The sequence below is a fragment of the Crassostrea angulata genome, chromosome 1 (assembly GCF_025612915.1).
Source record: "Crassostrea angulata isolate pt1a10 chromosome 1, ASM2561291v2, whole genome shotgun sequence".
Lineage (NCBI taxonomy): Eukaryota > Metazoa > Mollusca > Bivalvia > Ostreida > Ostreidae > Magallana > Magallana angulata.
The window spans coordinates 21,133,448-21,155,720 of NC_069111.1; the positions used below are offsets into that span (position 1 = coordinate 21,133,448).

The 22,273-nt window shown below is 34.3% G+C and overlaps 1 protein-coding gene across 15 annotated transcripts in view; it reads right to left on the minus strand.

The window, feature by feature from the left end:
* The window catches only part of LOC128182264 (twitchin-like), a 73,923-nt gene extending 52,360 nt beyond the window's left edge, over positions 1 to 21,563 (minus strand). For 12 of the 15 annotated variants that reach the window (XM_052851884.1, XM_052851804.1, XM_052851674.1 and 9 more), the window contains exons 1-11: positions 21,411 to 21,563; positions 16,579 to 16,907; positions 15,261 to 15,273; positions 13,258 to 13,406; positions 12,368 to 12,523; positions 11,732 to 12,043; positions 11,398 to 11,410; positions 10,639 to 10,849; positions 2,626 to 2,716; positions 1,346 to 1,378; positions 5 to 219 (exon numbers count right to left, since the gene is read on the minus strand). In XM_052851884.1, the coding sequence (XP_052707844.1) occupies positions 5 to 219; positions 1,346 to 1,378; positions 2,626 to 2,716; positions 10,639 to 10,849; positions 11,398 to 11,410; positions 11,732 to 12,043; positions 12,368 to 12,523; positions 13,258 to 13,406; positions 15,261 to 15,273; positions 16,579 to 16,891 (1,506 nt within the window). In that variant the 5' untranslated portion in view covers positions 16,892 to 16,907; positions 21,411 to 21,563. Of the gene's footprint in view, positions 1 to 4; positions 220 to 1,345; positions 1,379 to 2,625; positions 2,717 to 10,638; positions 10,850 to 11,397; positions 11,411 to 11,731; positions 12,044 to 12,367; positions 12,524 to 13,257; positions 13,407 to 15,260; positions 15,274 to 16,578; positions 16,908 to 20,373; positions 20,650 to 21,207; positions 21,366 to 21,410 lie in introns of those variants that run through there. The other 3 variants (XM_052850943.1, XM_052851019.1, XM_052851261.1) reach the window with 3 other exon arrangements.
* Positions 21,564 to 22,273: the final 710 nt, after the last annotated feature.

The window sequence follows — 22,273 nt, forward strand, 5'->3', positions numbered from 1 at the left end:
TCACCAAAATATCAAGGTAAAAAGTGTAGTCGTTTCCTTTGTCGGTGGACCGCATCTTGTAGCGGGGCCCCTGCATCAGGACCTTGGAGTCCTTGTACCAGGTCAAGGTCGGTTTAGGAGAGGCATTACAACTACACTCCACCACCAGGTTCTTGTCCTGCTGGTTGACCTTGGGCTTCTCTTTGAAGGTCGGTGGAGTTCCTTTTGGCTTATCCAACCCTGTGGATAGTCATTTATCATGGATTCAATGGATTCATTCATATAACTTTTTTCATATGTATACCAATAAAACTTTCTTGAAAATCAGAGAGGTTACACATGACAACATGCAATTTAAACAAGGTCTTAATTCATAAGAAAGAAAATCTTTTATTTTTATAATTTTTTTTTCTATTTAACAAATCATAAAACAGTATACTAATTAAAATTGCTCATAAAAAAAGAAAGTTTGGGTAATATTGAAAGGAAATCCCTGTGAATATCAGGACTGCAAACTGGAATAAAGAGTTGGAAGTATTGAATCTAAGATGGGCTGAAGTTGTATAAACATATGTCATAACAATAGTTTTAAAACTGGACAATTTGAAGTGGGAAATTCTTGTGGATGGAGGGCTGGAAACTGGAAAAAAAAATTTGGAAGTAAACAAAGGTGATATGACGTTTTGTATAAGATATCCACTAGAAAAATGATATCAAAACTGGGCAGTTTGGAGGAGGAAATTCCTGTGGATGAAGGACTGAAAACTGGAAAAAACTGTTGGAAGTAAACAAAGGTGATCCAAGTTTGTGTATACAAAACATACATCATGACAACATGAATATTAAAGTACAACATTGATTGTACATGTACTATATTATGTTCTATATATACAACATTGCATGGAGGATGTGGAAAACTCCACCTCACTCCAGGTATTCAGACACATGGATTAGCCAGATCATATGGATGAATCCAATGTAGAAGATATGGATGGTATTGGACATACAGATATGGATGAGGATAAACAGATGGTGCTGCGGAATCATTAAAACTTATGTGGATTGTCAATTTTTCACAGAATCATAGGGACAAAATAGCATGGATTTACTTGCATTATGTACGTGCTTCATAATTCATTGAATATGAAAGTTCTTGGGTTAGAGGGACCCATCAAGTCCATAAAAATTGAGCCACCATGAATTCTAATGTTTCCACAGTTTTGGATATATATGAGTATTAATGAAGCTGGATGGTGTACAAATACATGTGTATGGGGCGGATTATGGATAACGGATCATGTGTGGATACACTGAGGGGCGTGGTCACACTCGTGTAGTGACAACATCAAGGACAATATTATCTCACCAATAATCATTGCTACCGCTAGGCCATGGCGAACTGAAAGTGTAGTCAGGATGTTATAGATGAAATAATCAGAATCATAACCTTGATTATGATGGATTAAATGTGTGAAAAACATCATTCCTAACCTTACATGACAGATTTCTATAATGAAAATAGCAGGGGGTCAAAGCAAATCAGTAGTCTTGAAAAATATTATTGATCATTTAACATGTAAAATTTCTTATCAATGAGAAATATTCTCAACTTTTTTTAAAAACACTCTGTTTAACAAAAATAATAGGCACAAAATCGTGCACCAGAATACTTGAATGACCAATATCTGACAATTTGACAATATTCTAAAAAATTATCAATCTGTCTTGAGCTCCACATTGCTAAACTGCAAATTAAATTGGCTCTTTTTAAAATCTTAAATGAATTTTTAAAACTGTAAATCCATTTTGATATCTGCCTGCAATTATTCAATGACACCTGTGTACAAAATACTACAGACAGGGTTTTTCCCGTTGAGTCTTGACAAGGGTATCATTTCTTTATGGGAATATTCCTCTGTATGTCTTCTGGCTGATAAGACGAGGAAAAAATATGAAAAATCTTGGCTGAATTCACTGAGCAGCTGCCTACATTATAAGATCCTCTCGTAAATCTATCAATTGTGCTTCATTAATGTAAACATGTCCCAATAAACTTCAATTTCCTGACACCTTACATCTAGTGAATACAAAAGAAACTTACTCCTTTTTATGTTATGTTTTGAAACACTTTTAAAACACTCTGTGTGAATTTATACGAGTCTTAATTTCAAAGATCACTTAGAATTACCCAGTGAGTCTAATGAACAGAAGATTCCGACATCCAAGTTTTTTTTTATTTTTTCCAAATTTAATCAAAGCAGACAACCTGCTTCTGAACGTGTGATAATATCAGTCCTAAATGTTTGTTGAACATAAAAATTAAGAAATGATTTAAGTTTATAATCTTTCATCGGGCTCAAATAATTCAAGGAATCTAGCTTAAAGGCTTCCTAATAGACTTGTCTCAGAGATAAGAGAGAAAGAAATTCAACACCCCGCATCACATGAGTAAATATCTCGCTTCATTGAAAGAGTTTTAAAAAAAATGATTGATAAATGCACCGAAAAGAGGCAAAACTTACTGCACAATTACAAACTTTTATAAGACCAAAACAACCATCTTGCCAAGTGATTTTTTGTGTTGATGTTTGGAGAAAGAGAGATTATGTGATTTCTAATGGTTGTGTCAGCTATGGGATATTTTACCTTGGAAGTTAAGGGTAATCGTTGCGTTTGATTCCCCAAGTTCGTTGACAGCTGTAGCTTTGTACTGGCCTCCATCGTCTGCTTTCGGGTCCTAAAATATACAAATAAAATAGCAATGGAAACCAATTCATGCAAATTTACCATAACGTTTAAAAACTATGTCATACTAAGACACGGTCAAGTACAAAAGTAACAAAAAGTAGTCAAACTAGTGGGTGTCAGATTACAGATTACCCAGATTACTGGTTCACAGTTTACATTTCACTTACTGTAACAGTACTACAGTCGACTAAATGATCATATAGTTTACATTTACTTTGTTGTGACAGTCACCAATAATTGATCCTTGTTTACATTTACATGTATCTAGCTATCACAGTACAGCTAACAGTTCACCAATTCATAAATCCTAGTTTACATTTACTTAATTATGATAGTTACCAGTAACTGCATGATCCTTGTTTACATTTACATGTATCTAGCTGTTACAGTACAGCTAACAGTTCACCAATTCACTGATCTGGCTAGTTTACACTTACTTAGTTGTAACAGTACAATTGACAATTTATAGTTAATACAGTTACCGGTTACAGGTTACCTCATCTGTCAGTTTAACTTAGCTAACTTTGAACAGTTTACATTTACTTACATGTAGCTATAACTGTACAGTTTACCTGGTTACTTAGCTACCAATGTCCAATCTATATTTACTTAACTGTACAGATTTCAGTACTTCCAATATTCCCAACTATTAATGACATACCTATCTGTTACAGTTTACGAAGCTGTCAGTAGTTCAGTGTTTACATAATATGTGATGGATTATGTAGTGTTCCATCCAGTGAAAATACTGGTACAAACAAGGCACACCCATCAAGTGATGGAATCACTTCAAAATCATTTTGTCTGAATGTTATATCAACAGAGATATAAACATATCTCTTTGTGTAAAAATTTTAATGTGTATCATAGAGTGACTCAAAATTAGAATAAATTTCTTTTTAAAAAGGATTTTCAATAATCTTATATTGAAAAAAAAATGGATTATAAATGTTGCAAAAAAAAAAAGGTATTGCCACACAAGTAGTGAATTATTCTTTAAATTTACGGATGTGAATGGCATTTGAGATTTATAGGATGAAAAGCAGTTTTTTAACAAGAAATCTGCATTATTTAACAATATAAATGCATTCTTTATAAAAGAATTTCCTCCTTCCACTGGTTTGAACATGGAAACCATCTTTAAGACTTGACGCCTATAACAAATTGAATGCATGTCAGATGGTTTCTTTCACCACAGAATTATCTACTGGGCAAATGCATATCCTTGCCATGTTGGCTATCTCAATTGCATAGGAAGGGTTCAATTCAAGTGTAAAAAAAATTTCAATGTGTAAACAATGGGATATATCTGCTGGTAACTGATTCCTGTAACTACATGTACAATACATGAGTTTGGCAGGTACCTTGAGGTTTTTTACTTATACAATCACAGGTAGTGCATACCAATTTTTTTTTCGCCCGATTTCCCTACACCCTCCATGGGCTAATAATTCAAACTCCATGGTTGAACAAAACAGTATTTGAAAACAGACCTTTGAAATAAAGCAAAGATGTTTTTCAGAACGATCGAAGTGGCAAAAATAATTTGTGGGGAATTTAAACACACATTTGGTATGTAAGGCATTTTTTCTCGCTTTCTACATGTACATGTATCTTAATCTACTCTTACAAAGAAACAATGGACATACAATCCAGCTTGTCATCTTGAACTCTACAGGACCGAGACAAACTTTGAGATATTTCAGGATCTGAGATAGGGAGGTTACAGTCACTGTCTCACTTTGACTTAATCTTGATATTTGAGATAATGATGTTTGAGATAACAAATTTTAACTTTATTTTAAGACAGTATAAACAGATTGCTAAGCTTTGATATCCAGTGTTTAAGATTACATCAATTTACAGACTATGTTTTATATGTAAACAACAAATATTGACTGAGACGCAGACTCCATTTTTTTTAAACTGGGAATGTATGTACATGTATTAGGTTCATTAAAAATTAGTTGGAATATATAAAACACTGATTAATCATTGCTTCAAAAATTATACTTTAATACCTATATTTTCAATATAAACCTTTTTAAAGTGTATATTGTATGAATTTGTAAAAAAAAAAAAAAACATGAGAGTAAAGTGTGCATTTTTTTTGCATTTTGGCCATAAAATTGATTAAAGATGATTTTAGGCCAAAATTTTTGGGAAGGGGAACATAAATCACTTATGTAAAAATTCTTAACACAGAGGGAAAAAAGATCTTATATTATAACACTGTAATGCAATTTAACCTCTATAGAGCTAAGTGCATGGACAATACATAATGTACCAGATGTTGATGCCAAAAAGCAAAGCCCCAAAGCAAACCCAGACCAAGGACAATATGCCCTGTCCACCATCCTCGTTAACCCACGTGGGGGTTCATTTTGTCTGCGATCTTGCCAATAGGTAAGGCTCTTTGAGCCACAGAGTACAGAATGCCTAGAATGTAGACGGGATGTGTTGAAGGAATGCAGTCAGTCATCAGAGGATGATCAAATTCAAGACAAATAAACTGGAACTTGTCCGAGTTGACGGGCTGAAGGAGGTGCTTATACAACATTGCTGAGCATGTTTCCTCTGTATCAGCTTTGCCAACCACCCAGCTCACACAAACAAACAGCTCTTTTGGGGTTTTTTCATTCTCGAAAAACAAATTCTTCAATAAACAAAATAGCTGCAAACAAATTTTAACAAACACCCAGGAGACTTATATCAATTGGAGATCAGTCAAGAATTCTCCCATTGACGAGAATAGAAAAGTTTTCCTATTTATAAAAGATGGTCTTCAAATTGCCTTTGCGCAAACTCGATCTAGCTTATAAGTGAATTTGGCTAGAGGTCTCTAGGGTGATTTTTTTACTGCTCTTCACTGCACCACAGAAACATAATTTAAAATAAAAACCCATCCCATCTCGATCTTTTGCTTACATATATATTTATATGAATAGGATTTTATGGATTTTGATATGAACATATATCTCCTCCTCTTTTATTTTACCACTGTAGCAACTGCTGAGAAAACGTTTAACAGGGAAACATTACGCAACGCAATAAAGATTGAGAACACAAGATCCTAATAACATCTATACCATAAATCTGTAATTTGTAAAAGAAGTTAATTGATTAAGCAAAATCATCTTAGAAATGAATGATCTTGTTTACTTTGATAAAAAAAAAATATTTTTAGATGTTTTTTCGCCATCTTTTTTTTTTTTAATATGATGTATAATGATAGCATTATAACTTAAAGTCGTCTCTAATTGCATTTGCATTTCTTCATTCGATACCTGACAGCAAATAATATAAATATAAAAGTTTGAAAGCATTTTCTTTGCATTGATTATTCAACCCTTGCCTTCGTTGCAGTAGCTTGGTGTGGGATTACACAAACACTGTGCAGAGAAAACTCACCACTAAGCAATGTTTTCTCTCTTAGAGCTGATACTGTTTTCCTTAAATGTCTGTGCTCTTCCTCCCTCTACCGTTTGGCAAACATTCTCCTGTCTTGAGACATGTATGCGAGTTGATAATCTCTATTGTGTGGGGAAGATAGTATACACCTAGCTGCTTCATTGTTCTATTCTGAGCAATTTATGACAAATAGAGAGATGAATTTCTCACTTTTTCAACCCAAATCTCTCTCTCTCTCTCTCTCTCTCTCTCTCTCGAAAATAAAGTTTACTCACTCTTTCAAAAATAAAACAAAAAATGTCTCCCCCTCATTTTTTCTTTCAAAACTATTAACCAAATTCCAGTGGATTATGAAGTCTTTAACATTGCATCTGATACAAGTATATAGGGAATAAAAAAACCATACAGACTACAAATTATCAGAGTTTAAATTGTCAAAACTTAATCTGTTGATGCAAATAACATGTCTTAAGTTCAAATCAAACGAGAAATCTTTTTAGATCTGACATGTGAATTTGAAGCCATTGAATTTGACTCTACCTTATCTTGTAAATCAATTAATAGTTTTCTTTTGAAAAAAAAACCATTTACATTCCACTGGTTTTTGAGCACTTATTAAAATAAATGAAAGACCCATTCTGAAGAATCATTCAGGGCTATCTTTAACTTGTTTCAAGTGTTGCTTTCTAGAAAATTCTTACCGACTCATTAAGAATTTGTAACAAATTCACTTAATCTTTATTAGTATTATGCTGCCAAAACTCAGAGTATTTTGAGCAAGTCACAAAAAGACCCACAATTCAGCGATTGAGTATTAGGCTACTAGCTTGCAATGGGGGAGAATAATTCATGTACATTGTATTCAATCAAGCTAGAAAACAGATTTTCTTTCGGTTATTTTTTTTTAACATTTAGGTAGAGAAAGAGAGCAAACAAACTGAGAAAAATTGAGAGAGAGAGAGAGAGAGAGAGAGAGAGACTCTGAGATGGTAGGGATATTTATAAGTCATTTAGTAATGAAATATACCGGCATGTCTTTATCAGAGGCAAAGAGAAAACAAAGGGACGATGTCACCGTCATCATAATGAACAGTATGGCACTATGAGTACATGACTGATTGCAATACATGTCTGACTTCCAACTGAACTTCTTGCCAAACTTTGCCAGAAATCCAGTGAATGCTTAGATACCATTATACTTTCTATTACAGGCCCAGAGACAAACATCTTTATGACTTCTTGTACACAAGCAGATTTGGCTTTCCAATTTCTAGTATGTAATTTTCTGCTGAGGCAGCACAAATTTTGGCTTCAGCAGCTGAAGGAATTCATCTACCGAAGTATCAAAATAAAAAACCCCAACAAAAATCATTGAATTTTTGTTAGCTGTGCATTAATACAGATACTTGGAGGAGAGGGGATCTCCTATCTCTCTGCAGTGTTTATACTTGTTGCACCTGAGAGTAATCAGAAAAACCTACTTGGTAGTTATTGAGACTCAATAATACTGGGAATGTTTATCTGTTATGAGGTAATACATTAGCATGTACTCAACGATCACAGAACACAGATGTTCTGAGATACTGCATCTCTATACTGACCAGCAAGTCATCATGGGCATTGCCAACTCATGTATTTATAAAACATGTGTCTCTCCCTTCTCTATAAAGAACCAGCCTACTCATATTTAATAAATTACTCTGGCCTTCAGGCCATCAAACCTTTCATACATATCAAAACGAGGGAACATAAAAAACTTCAAACAGAAAAAAAATAATTCAGTTGGTGCATCTTCCACTCCTGACCCTGATTGCAGGTGTTTCATGGAACTCTGTGAAACACCATTTGATTTGAATGTAACTCAATTGCTATTGCGTAGAGTGCGTAGATCTCTATCGCCTATATCTAGCTAATGAAATAGAGCATGGAAAAAAACCGATAAACATATTTCTCTTGAAAAATTTCTGAATTCCTTAACAACGCTTTCCTAATCCTTAACAAATTCTTGTTCCTTGACTTGATAAAGCTTGGGTGAGTGAACTTCATGCTGATATGATAACCTCCAACTTCAACAAACTCCATCCTCCTCCCCCCCCCCCCCCCCAAAAAAAAAAATCAACTCCAATGACTATAAAAATGTAGACCATAAAATTCAAATTAAATCTAAAAATCTCACTTGGCTCCCTATCATTGTCCTAATCAAAATCTAGATTAACATTCATAAAAAAGCAATCATTTTTTATCAAACTGAAACAAACCTTCTCATAAATCTCCAGGTACTTAGCTTGGAGTGTTTTACACAAGTGGGCAAAAAAAAATTCAAGGGCATCTTGGCCTTTTTGTTGATCAGAGAAGAACTTCGAAGAACTTCTTCGTAAAAGTTTCTGTCTTTGTAACGATCAAACTATGACAAAATTAAATTCAGGGCTTCAACATACAGCCATATCCTTAAGCCATGGTAATGAATTTTGGTGGTGTAATTAACCGATCATTTTTTATCGACTAATGTCTTAAAATTGCTTACCCCATCAACTACAGAATACGTGGGTGTACAGATGTTTATTTCTCTAAATATACCTGACATAACCTCAGGAGCATTTGACGTAATTAGTTCCTATACCTAAAACTTTCAGTGGTAAACTATGAAATCTCTATACACTACTGTTGATTGATATTGGGAGCACCGCTTTAGACATTAACATCACTTAGGATTTTAACAATCGCACTTTTTTAAAGGTTTAATTATTGACAAGAGCATGCCAAAATTAATTTTTTAGCCCCACTGAGTTTAACACATCTGCAAAACATCTGGGAAATTCATGGATACTTGCATGAAATCAAATGATGTTATAAAAAGTTCCAATATTTCCTATTACCTTTATTGGGAAGTTTATCATACTTGCATGTTATCAAATGATGCTATTAAAAATTCCAATATTTCTTATTACATGTACCTTAATTGGGAAGTTTATAATACTTGCATGTAATCAAATGATGTTATAAAGAGTTTCAATATTTCTTATTACTACATGTATGAATTATAGTCATTGCACATACATGTAATTACATTTATAGTGCATACTTGATGAGAATACCAGTAAAGACTCAAAAAGTTCAAAATTGAAAATCAGATTTTGGATTGGATTCATCCAATGGAGTTATGCTTGTAGTTTTATTCATCATACATAACATTAAACTGACTATAAAAAATACCTGAGTTGTTACATATAAAATCATTGAATGGGAGTATCAGTATGTATGTCATATGTTTGTATGTATATCTTAAATAAAACTTTCAATAGCTTAGCTAGACCTTCAGAATCCATATATGGTTTCTCTGGAACTTACACTACGCTTTGATATTAACAGGTCTACACAAGATACTAGGCTTCTGGAAATATCTTCTACTATTTTTTTTTCTACTCAGGAATGCATTCTCAGACAACCTTCATCTCTTTCCTGTGGAGAAAGAGCTATGCAGTGCTGCTATCATCTCTCAGAGCAAATGCTCCCTCACTAACTTGCAGGCTAGAGCATTAATTATAGCATATGATTACAGTTGTCAGCAAACCAAGAAATTGCATAATTGTCAAGATTTGAATGGCCTTTTGTGGTTTCCAAGGTAACAGAGTGATCACTTTGAAAGAACAGCACCTTTTATCAAAGTTTTCCACTAATGCTTTGTGTTTTCATTGAAGCATTTTTTCTGTTCATGGAAATGATGCTTATGTATAATGAAAAAGAGTTTGAACAAAGTCTGTAAAAATGATTGATTCTACCACAATGCCATTCCAAGGACTTTAAAAAATACTAGTGACCCTACAATGTATATATTTACAGGGTTAACACCTCTTCTATCTGTCTGAAATCAAGTAAAATGGCACCACACAGAATATAACGAGATAGATCTTGTGTTTACTCAACACCATGTTACCCCGATAAACATGTATTATCACTTGTTAAAATGCAAAAAACCAGGGGGAGACCCTTCATGTTAAAAGTTCTTTTGCAATAAAATCCATGTAGCTACAGCAACTATTGCTGAACTTATTATTTTATCAGCTGTACCATAGGAGATGAAAAGATACAGCCCCAGGTACCTGGTCATTTAAAATGCCCACTGAGCAAAAGGCATCCAAAAAATGTGAGGAATTCCATGTCCAGAACAAGAGTAACATAGTCTACTATTAAGTGCCAATTTTTTTCTCTAGAGGTTCACGTTTATTTTCAGTGTGAATGTAAATTTTGCCTATTCTGTTAGGGTTTAAAATCAATGAGACCAAGGAAAAAAAAATTCAACATATATAAATATTTGAGATATCAAGGTCCAAAAATTTGCAAGGTCTTAAAGCATTAACTCTGATCACTTAAACATATCCATAGTTTTTGAGAAACCAACTGTATTTCAATTATTTCAAAACATCATGTGCTAGCTGTACTCCTTATACTATTGAGGCCAGGTTGAGCCATCTAAATTGCCTAGTCTGTTAAAGCATGTACCTTGATGGTAAGAGTTGCTACATAACGGTCTGGGGCTGAGGCGTCCTTTTTCACCAGCATAGTATATCGTCCTCCATTTGTGATTTCGGTGTTGTCCCGAAACCAGGATAGTTTGGGTTCGGGCTTTCCCTCCAGATTGCATGTCATCAAAAGCTGCATTCTCTCTTGCTTGATGGTCGGTTTTGTCAAGAAATGAGGTGCTTTGCCTTGCCTAGAAAATTATCAAATTACACTTGGTATAAGTTTGAAGTAATATGTTACAAGTATATATTAAGATACTTGCCTGTTTCTCATAGATTATTTTGAAAAGCTTGAGAGAATTCTTTTAAAAGAAAATTAATAAAAATTGGATAAAATTATAGGACTCTTATGCAAATGCCTTAAGAACATGTAATAAAAAGGCTTTTAACTAAGTAATATAAGTAATTACTAAACAAGAAACAGACATGCCATTACAATGGGTACCACACTACGTTCATTGTGATCAATGATTTGTTGCAGTAATTACACATATTGTTCACAAGGAAACATATTCTTGGCTGTACAGCTGCCAAAACTTGTGGAGGAATCACTTATGTGCTTCTCCTGTGCTTTTAAACCTTTCAAACATATGATTAATGTAATGTTTCTTGTTGTAGCTTGAAGAGAGCCTTGTAAAACTCCACAGTTTCCATAGATACTTGATGAGATGTAAACTTATGCAACAATCCTACTATAGTCTTACAGGTGTTGCCATTCAAGATTTCTACAAATACTCACGGAGGTTTCTTTCCTGAAAGAAAAAAATGTAATTTTTATAAAAAGAGTTTTACAGTCATACACTTGTATGAAATAAGCTTGAATGCCAATATATTATGTCATCACTTGTCACGTCTTTCATGCAATTACTTGTAACATCTTTCATGTAATAACTTGTGACATATTTCATGTAATAAGTTGCAACATTTTTAAAGTAATTACTAAAGTAATTACATCTTTAAAATAATCAAATGTATACTCTTTTGTGTGATTACTTGTAAAACCTTCCTTGTAAATGCATGCATATCTTTACTGCTTCTTTCACTCATGTCTATGCCTGTAAAAATCTACAAACCTTCAAAGTTCAGAGTGATGGTTGCCGTGGATTCACCAAAGCTGTTCTTGGCGACAGCCTTGTACTCCCCTCCATCTTGCATCCCTCCGCCAGCGATCTCCATGGAAACGGTGTGGTTGGCCTTGTCAGAGGTCATCTTCATCTTGTAACGCCCCCCTTCCTTCAGAACCTCGGTCCCCTTGTACCAGGTGATGGTGGGTTTGGGATCAGCGGTCAGTTTACAGTCAAAGATGATCTTGTCCCCTTCCTGTCGAATCATTGGTTTGGTGGTGAACTTTGGTGGCTGTCCCTGTTGCTTCTTTGATTCATCACCTAAAGTTAAAAAAAAGAAAAATAACTTTAATATTTTTTTTAAGACCCTGGCAAAAATTAGTACAAGTTAATACATTTCAAACAAAAAGATAAATTTGGGTTTTAATTTTTTTTAAATGATTCTAAATTTTGCCATTTGGCTGTTACTGCAAATTTAAATTTGGTAAAACTTGTGTAATTGGCTTGCTAAGCAATCTGGGATGCTATGCGTTTCGTAAAAATCTTCTACATTGACATGACTGCAAAATACAGTGATTGATATGTGACTTCATCTCATGTACTAAATCAGTTTAGATAATATGTTCTAAATTCAAAAGAACTTACTGTCAAAGTTAAGCCTAATGGTGGCATTGCTTTCTCCTAATGCATTCTTTGCTGTGACTCTGTAATTTCCTGCATCTTTAGCATTTACATCACTGATTTCTAATACTAAGAAGAATTTCTTATTTGGTTGTGGATCTGATCGGATCTTGATGCGACCTAAAAGAAATTAATTACGCAATAAATCAGTATTCTCTCCACATACCAGTAGTACCCAACATTAAACATATTGTTTCCAAAAACTGTTAATCTAACTTAAAGTGGTATGTGGGACACCTCCATGTTGTGACTTATTTTTTATCAAAATAAACAATAAATCAAGTACAATTTTATAAATAGTTTCTTTCCCCAAATTGTCATTAACAGCATATGTAGTGCAGTGGGTTAAAGGGTTCACTGCGGATCTGAAAGTCGTGAGACTGAATACCGCTGGGGTTTTTTAACATTTTTACAGTTCCAAAAATTTTTTAAACAAATTTTTTGGTTAAATATTGAAAATTTTTAGAATTCTAAACCAGTGAAAGTATCTTAATCATAATGTACTTTAATCCACATTAATATTGACAGATGCCCATACCACCTTAATTCATGAAAATATTTTTGCCTAATTACCATACAAATGTATATTTGTACTCTAATGTACATGCATACCCACAATAAGTTTTCATTCAAGGCAGAAATAGTTAATATTTTTTGACAAATTTTTAATAAGTATGACTGTATCCATTATTAGGACCAATAAAAATAATTGTTACAAACTATGAAAGATTAACCATTAAGAATAAGCATTAAAAATTATATCCATCTATTTGACCAATCAGAATAAGCAATACAAACTCTTTTGTTCTTCTGATTGCATGAATCAATCTATTTGAATAATTAGTGTTACAAACCCCCAGGTGTGATTTGCTGCTCGTCCTTGAACCAGGTGATCTGTGGAGCTGGATCGGCTGTGAGTTGACATTCAAACAGCAGTTTTTTACCATTGTCTGCTTGTTTTGTGACGGGTTTCTGTATAAAGTTTGGAGCAATTCCATCTTGTCTGAATATAGTATATAAATATATTAGAACATGTCATTTTACATGATCATTTCATTTCTATAGTTCTTAAACATCAAAGTGTATGTTTTTTTAAATAAAATGTTATTAGTGTTTGATTGATTGATTGATTGATTGATATTCATTAGTTCAATGAAATATTGCATTCAAATCCCCCCACCCATCCCAAAAAGGTGTGTAAACTGAGGACCAGTATATGTCAGGAAAAAAAAACTTCACAGTTTCTGCAATTAACAATAAATAAAAATTGGCAGTAAACAAAAATCAGCTTGTTGAAACAGTAATACCTTTTTTTGTCAGGATTACATAATATTTGTAAAAACCATTTATCAGAGTTAACAAGGTATTAAATAAAAGCGACAGTTGGAGAAAAATCAGTTTGTTAAAACATAAGTAAATTGTACGTCATGATTACACAATTCTCAAAGTTTACAAGGATTGATCGGTTCCCCTCCTACTTTCATTGCTATAATGTGTCAAATGTCAGACATAGAGCCAAAGACATGCAGCACTCCATATACTCTATCTACCAACTGAAACGATGCACTTTAAAATTGATTATTGCAATGTTATTTCAATCACACTGGGAAATTGAAAATAAATTGGAAGTGGCAGAGAAATGCAGGTGGACAAGAATAGATAAAATATTTCCACCCATCAGAATGTATAATAGTCGCAGGGTTCGGAACTGCTGGCAAAATGAATGGAATCCTCAGTGATGGTATATATCCACAGCTGTTTTGATATGGAAACTATTGCAGGAACAAAATGCAGCAGGTGTCGAATTCAGTAGATCACGATTTGAACTATAAACAATATGTGAGGTAGCCTTTCATTTAAGCTCTCATTTCACTGTGGGAGTTCTGATAATGCGAAGAAAATTATCAAAACTCACACTTTGAAACTCCCTGAGTTTGGACTCTCTAATTTATACAAACAGATATTTTTATCTGAAAAAATCCAGAGTTTGACAAACAAGATGATGAAACATGCATGTTGTTTCCTAACAGTGCAATTTTACTGCTGAGATAATCAACCTACTTGTCTAAAATAACTGTACATGTCTGTGTAACATATTTAGAATGAAGATCACATTTCATAACACATATGGATAAACTGTGAACCACATGCGTTGTCCAATTGTACAATACATACGCTTAGTTAGTAGAGATCATATATCAGTTACTTGCAATGTACTGTATACCTTAAAATACAATTGTTTTACATGATACATGTGTACCTATCTGCATTACATTAACAAGATATAATTTAAGGCAAATCAATGATTTGCAGATTTTATTTGACACAATGAGAGGTATAAACAGCGTTTACATGAAAATGCAAACATGATTTTACTTCAGCTAGGTTTAAGAAAACTTCATACTTCCATTACTCATTAGGTCTGAGAGTACACCATGTCTTGAGATACAAGACCATAGTTATTTTATTGAATTGAAAGTAAAAGAATTCACTTTAACGATAAACTAAATTCTGCATCTAAGTGTTATCACACGAGTTCCTTATAAGTCACACAATAACAGTTAGGTAAGCAGAGAAGAGATCATCAATACTAGTATTGAACATTTACTGGCGTGCGACCAGGTCTCGCCAAGTACCATTTCTCGTCAGTACATCATGACGTCATTTTTCGTATGTAATTTTATGTGTTGATAAAATGACGTCAAAATGTACTGGCGAGAAATGGTACTCGACGAGAACTGGTCGCACGCCAGTAGTGTTTTAAGTCCCATAATACTGCAAAGTTAGTAAAATTTGGTATGTATCAAGGAAAATCTTCATTTAGGCATAACATGCTCCATTCTTTGAAAATACTTACTGTTTTTGACTACCTGTAAATTTAAAGTTTGGAGTCAATTATTTTTCTGACACAAGTTTTTAAAGAACAAACCCCATAATTTTGTTTTCTTATCCAGACCAGCCAAATTGAAAAAAAAATATTCTGGGTTTGCGTTACATATTCCGATTATAATTTTGCCTAAACGTTTTTTTTTCTTAATTAGTCTTCATATCTATAGATTAAACTACACAGTTATTAAGAAATATATTTTACTACCCCTGCTCGTCTGTCTGTTTCGTAATTTTCAGGTAAACAAAGTACCTGCTAAAACCGGAAGTAGTGATATCGTTGTATAGTACCCGTGTAAAAACAAAGCAGTTTGAACAAATCCGGCTGATATATGTTGACAATTACACATTGTATAATAATTTGATAGTATATTCATATAGTGATCAAAAAGTAAGAAGACGAAAAAGGTCAAAACGAGACTGTTAAATTTCTGTGACTGAGATTCTTCATTTAGAAACTCTGATATAGCCAGCATGCTTGTTTGAACTTTCAAAAACGGCGAAAATTAAAGCCAAATATAAAAAGTATTGTGCATGACAATTGTAGTTCGAAAATAACCTTACAACGGATAAAACTCCAATTTAGTAACTATTTTCTCGTAATATATCGAATAAACTGACACAAGAATTCGCCAAATTGGAATACAAAAACCAACTTTTCCCATCGAGATCAAAAGAAGTAAAATCTAGTTTGTGAACGCTTTCTGCATCAGGTTGAGGCGAATTTCTAATAATATGCCTAAAGAATGCGAACTCTGACGTCAACCTCCGAACAACTGCCTTAATGCACTGGTAATATTCTTTCTTTTTTCTTTTCTTTTTTAAATTGCCATATATCAGGTAATGTATTTGCATTGTAAATTGAATTAGGGATATCATTAACGTTATTTTTAAGCTATGAATTTGCTTTTTTTTTTTAAATAAAAAGAAATTATAGGCCCTTTTTTATATCCAACCTTTTTTTTTAATTTTCTGACTGATCGATGAAAAGGAAGTATAGGCACTTCAGGATAAGTTATTCTGACTGTTTATTTAAAATGACATCATTTGGAATAGTTTAATAGTTCCCTAGCTAGTTTAGTTGTTCACTTTTTATGAAGCTGTCAAAAAGAAAGACTGGTATACTAGTACTCTAATTTTTCAGTTGGTTATTCAGACAGAAAACAGGTACATGTAAGTCTCGAAGTTTTAATTTCGACAATCCTCTAGACTTCATCCAATCCAATGTCACACATTGCTTTTGGGCGACCATTAAATTGTGTATTTAATTAAAAATCCTGGATCCTTACCACTAAAATTAAGGTTGATTGAGGCGGAGACTTCCCCAAGCTTGTTTTTGGCCACCACTTTGTACGTGCCAGCGTCGGCAGCGGTGACCCCAATAATGTCCATCATTACATTGTATTTGTTGCCCCCAGCGGGCTCCACGCGCATCTTAATGCGGTTGGACTGTGAGATGGGCGTTGTCCCTTGGAACCACTGAATGTCCGGCTTTGGGGACGCCTCCAAAGTACACTGAAACACCAGCTTGGCGCCATTATCCTCTTGTTTTAGAACTGGTTTCTGGGTGAAACGTGGTGCGATGTCGTCACCAACCCCCATTGTTACCCACGTTTAGCTAAAAGCAAAAAGAGAAACTTTATAGAAAATACTCTGTTAAAAGATATAGTGCTGACACCATACATGCAATAAATCAACAAAAATATGCGCAAATAACGAAAATACTGTAAAACTGTAAAAAATACTGAAAATACTGTAAATCAAGAACACTAAATGCTATTTATAGACCAAATATTCAGCAATACATATATTAATATATATGTATATCAATCCATCCAATAATTATTCAACAGAATTCCAATGTCATACACTTTTTTCTGCAAGATCTTTAAGTTATTCCACAGATGAGCAATATGGTATTCACAGTCTGAATTCTAAGAGACTACTAACAATCAATAATACGCGTGTAAGCAGTGGGGGACCGCGGCACCCCCGGAGTTACCCGACCATACGTGCACCACAGATGTACCGTAATCAGCCACACGTGCATGTTAATTAGGAGAGATAAGTAATTGCAGTTGACATGCTACGTTACCAGACCAGGAACGCAATCAAGTGTTATCGCCTTAACATGAGTGGGTTCCGAAATGATAATTATGTTTTCTTGTAGATGTCTATAACATTCCATGTTAAACAAAAATCCGGGTCAAAACAAATCATACTAAAACAGCCATATGTAAGAAAATATGAGCAAACACACCTCGCGATTTCAAAGGTGAGTGATCTGTTTAATTTCTATTGTCGTTCTAAAGAATTACCTAAGTCTAAGCTATCTGCAAAACAGACAGACATATTTAACGCCTTCCTTTAACGTTGGGTGCTATTGAAACAATGCAGTCAGACATTGATGGGATATAAAATACTTTTCAAATTCCTGTTTTAAGGATCTCGTTGCTTGCCCCCAAACAAACCATTTAGAACCAAACTGTACAAGAAGAGTTGAAAAAGCAAATAAAAGTTCATCTTCTAGATAAAGCCTTGACAAGGTTGCAAATGCCGCGCTCATTACCAGTATTTACGTTCTGTATAATGCACAGTGCAACCAGGATATCTCGTAAGATGCTGTGTAATCCGGAGTTTGTGACAATTTTTGAATACGCCCTAGTTATCGGACATCATTAACGTCAACTTATCGTTTTATAAAGACAAAAACATTTCAATGTAATGAAATTAGTTTGGAAAAGTTCAGAAGAATTAATATCCAATTGTAAGAACTCCACATAAATGCAGTGTATATGACCCCACCCCCCCCCCACCCCACCAATCAAAGGTATCTATTAAGTAATGTAACTACAAATACACGCGTATTTGTGCGTGCATCTTCAACAAGCTCAGGCTTTCAAAATCCGTGTTGTACTAAATACCAGAGTTGTTTTAATAGCCCCATCTCCAGCTAAAAGGAATGTATAATTATACAAAGTAAGTGGTACGAGGATTTGACTCTGCAAGTCCGCTATTTTTTCCCGTTCATTTTCTCAATACTGCAGATGTTAGTGGGAAGACCCAATAGAACGTAAAACGGCCGATCTCTGTCTTAACGTGCACTCAATTCCAATCAGCGTTAACATAAACATCTACAATATTAAATTGCTAAAAATCTAAATTAGCGCTGTTTTATCTATAGGGGAGCATGCTTTCGGCTCGCCAGCTAGAGACTGATAAATAATTTGATCTCTCACTGCAAATTGGATACCGCCTGCCCTCTGCTGTTTGTTTTTCAGCTAATTTCCTTTAATTTGTAAACATTCAAACTCCAATTGTGTTTTCGAAACAGCTGAGATTGAATGTTATCATGGGATTTCAATAAATGGTCTTTAAACGTTGAAGATATATTCCATCTGAAGGTCAATTTGCTTCAGAACGGTGAATTGTATGTATAACAAATGCATTTACTTCAGATACAATAAAAAAAAAGAAATAAAAACTTTGAATAGTTGAATAGATAGTTGCTTTGATTACAGCCGTGCGTTACAATTTACATTTGCTTCCAAAATAACTAAATATTTATAAATGTGCAAAGATCAGCTGATTTTGCGATACTTACAAAATTCTGACCTCGTTTTAGTTAAAATTTATCATTCTAGACTCAGGGACAAATATTTTTAGATTATTTAATCTATATCCAAGTGTTTATAATAAAACTAAAACGTCTTGTTAAATAATCCTGCTAGCTATGCACATAGCTGCGCAAGTCTGTCAATCTTCGCTATGCTCCGTTTATATTTATGCTATTATATTTCGTTGTAAGATCTTTTCTTGGCTCCTACAGATATCAACCATCTTGCCGGCCTAGCATTGCTAAAAACGAAAGCTAGATTGATGGTACACGTTTTGGTCGTCTGCCAAGCATATGCAGAAGTCTGTCATTGTTTCTTTAACATATTCTTTTTTTTTTTTACTTGCGAAGAAAAGAAATGAACAAAACAAAATCGTATTTGGTAATTAACTTCTTGAACTTGAGAGAACGAGAGATTCTGTTCAAAAATAAGACAACAAAAATGAAATTGCAAAATTCTTCAACTCGACTCAAACGATGTTTTGGAAGCCGCTATCAAATGTCCCCCACTAGGAAGGCATTACCTTCAGAGAGTACTGCACCACAATGAACTCGCGCTGCACATCGAACTTTTAATTATCAAACAGTTCACATTTACAGTGATAAGAACATAAGTCCCTCAGAAACCGATCGCATACAGCTTCTTTATTAAATTTACAGAAAAAACGGACAATTTAATTCAAATCCTTCGTATCAACGTTAAAGATCAAAGAGCAGGCTAATGGAGAAGGAAAAAGCTGAAAATTAATAATTGGCAAATTGTCCAAACCATCTGTTTACAAAGTTCCACGGTATAAAAAAGCATATACATGTATAGGATTTTTTATTCTTAAGTCAGCAGAAAAAGCCTACAATACCTGCTCAGAACAAGTTGATGGAGAAACAAGTCGAAAGTGCTCAAAGGTATCCCATAGAGACATCAGTCACTGTCGGGTTTAATTAACAACAGAGATAGCAGTTTTTGTTGTCTCAGGGATATTCTGTGTGTGAAGAGAGAGAGAGAGAGAGAGAGAGAGAGAGAGAGAGAGAGAGAGAGAGAGAGAGAGAGAGGATGTTGATAGGTTATAATAGCAAACACCTTGCAAAGGAGACTACACCGTTTTCTCCTGTTCTTCTGACAAGATGATAAGAATCGCCGAAAATTCCACTCAAGAAAAACACAACTCACGACCTCGCAGACATTTGCAACAGACAGATAAATAAACAAAATCAAGAAAAATTAAAAGATTATACAAACGGACCCCTCCCCCGATAGGAGAGAGGGTCTCGTCGACAGTGCTACAGTGGCAGTGTTTACTCCAGCGTTGTAAACTTTGGCGGAAATTCAATTACCAAAAAATCTTGATAAATACGCATATGAATTAAAGACGAAGTTTACCAAACACATATATACACATGGAGAGAGAGAGAGAGAGAGAGAGAGAGAGAGAGAGAGAAGAAAAATGATCCTAAACAAGTCCTGGCGCACCTTTCAAGAGGAACTTCGAGTAACATCAAAGCAATCCTGCCCAGATTGTCTGATAGTTCCAGAATAACATATATATACATTTAATAATACATGTAACCGCGTACTGATTAGAACTGAAGTACGATTCCGTAAATCAATGTAATGGCTCGTTAAGGTTCTGAGCAAAGCAATATAACAGTTGATTCATCCAGAGCACTAAAAATGAACAGTTCTCAACAATGAGGAATTAAAAGATCCCATGGTATACATCTTCGACGTGAGCTCAATCCTGATATGGTAAACAACACTCTTTTTTTCAACAATGCAGTAACACAAGCAGCAGAGTACATGATGGCATGCACGAATCTTAGCGCAAAAATTACGTAATATGTATACTGGCACTTAATTAAATGCTTCAATATCAACTCAGTTTGAAATTGCATTAACAGAGGAAATTCAGGTGCGTCTGTTTATCTGCCTTCGATTGCAGACTTTAACTTGAAATATTAAAAACAAAAGATAAAAACATGATTGTTTGTGTGCATTCCATATCGATGTCTAACGTACAACTCAGCAGGGGAAAAGATATTTTAGAGGTTTTTTTGTAGAAACAGCTTCTCATAACAAGAAGTTGCTATCGCTTTACGTAGAAATAAAACTTCTTGAAAATGCGATGATAAATAAATGCTACTTATATTTTAAAAACGATGTGAAATTTAATAGAGGAGGCAGCTGCATGAGCATACTGTTAACAAGTCTGATGAATAAACATGGCAAATCAATCGTTATTGCTGGAATCAAATCAGATTCCACTGATGTGTAAAGCAATTTGCTGATGAGGCTGCTGTGTTTTACCTGGTTGCTGTGTTTATCTATCGCTTCCGCTCTGAAAGTGAACAGAAGAAGCAGACGATACCTCTGTTTCCTGTTCTCACGTATAAGGTACTTGGACACAAGTGATTGGATAACGCTGCATTCACTGATTAATACACTCGAATCGTTATACTTTACAAAATAGACGTTTCACAATCGAGAATTCTTCTCTTATATTGACTTACCGAATATCCAATTAATGAAATTGCATATATTCCATAGACTTTTAAAAGAAACCCGAATGAAACGGAGAACTAAAGAACCGGCAGAAGTCGTAATATCAGACGGCAGCCATGAGGCTTTCGGAGTGGAAGTAGATATTACAAGTATGCAAAAAATCCCATTTTTTCGCGAAGAAATCTAATATCACCAGCAACGGTTCCCATATTTGTATTAGCCAATCAGAACGAGTGTCACTTCTAATCATGGCACGCGTGAGGGTTGGGTTTAGCCAAGTCTTACAGTTTGCGTAATGAGTAACTGGCATTACATTGATATTATCTTGTAAATAGGCTGGAGGGATAATCTAGAGAAGCTCGGAAATACTTGTGTATCCCATGATTACGTGTATAGTCAGTCTTTTGCGCAACAATACCAGTGCATATATATAAAATTCAGATTTTTTAAATGTTGTGTTACAAACTTAAAAAAAAACTCTTGTGGTGATGGGGTTTTTCTTCTTAATATCTTGCATGTTTATGTTTTTTAATGTAGATATTGCATAATTAAAGAACACTGATTACCAAGAATAATGGTTTCAATTACTGCTTTTTGTTATCTCTAAAGAAAGAGGTAAAAACTGACCACATGTGCAAAACTATCTACTGTTCTTGTATAATAACACGTCCTCCCAATGCGAAAGTTTGTTTAGAACAAAAAGATGGTAAGTCTGTGGATAGTAAATAAAAATGATTGTTCTCAATTGTTTCAAATCAAACCAGGTTAAAAGATTTGACTTTTCCAGAAGCTTGATAATTTGTATCAACAATGGCAAATTGGTTTATGATCAGATACTGGCGGTGTACCACCTCTGCCTCTGGGGTCCATC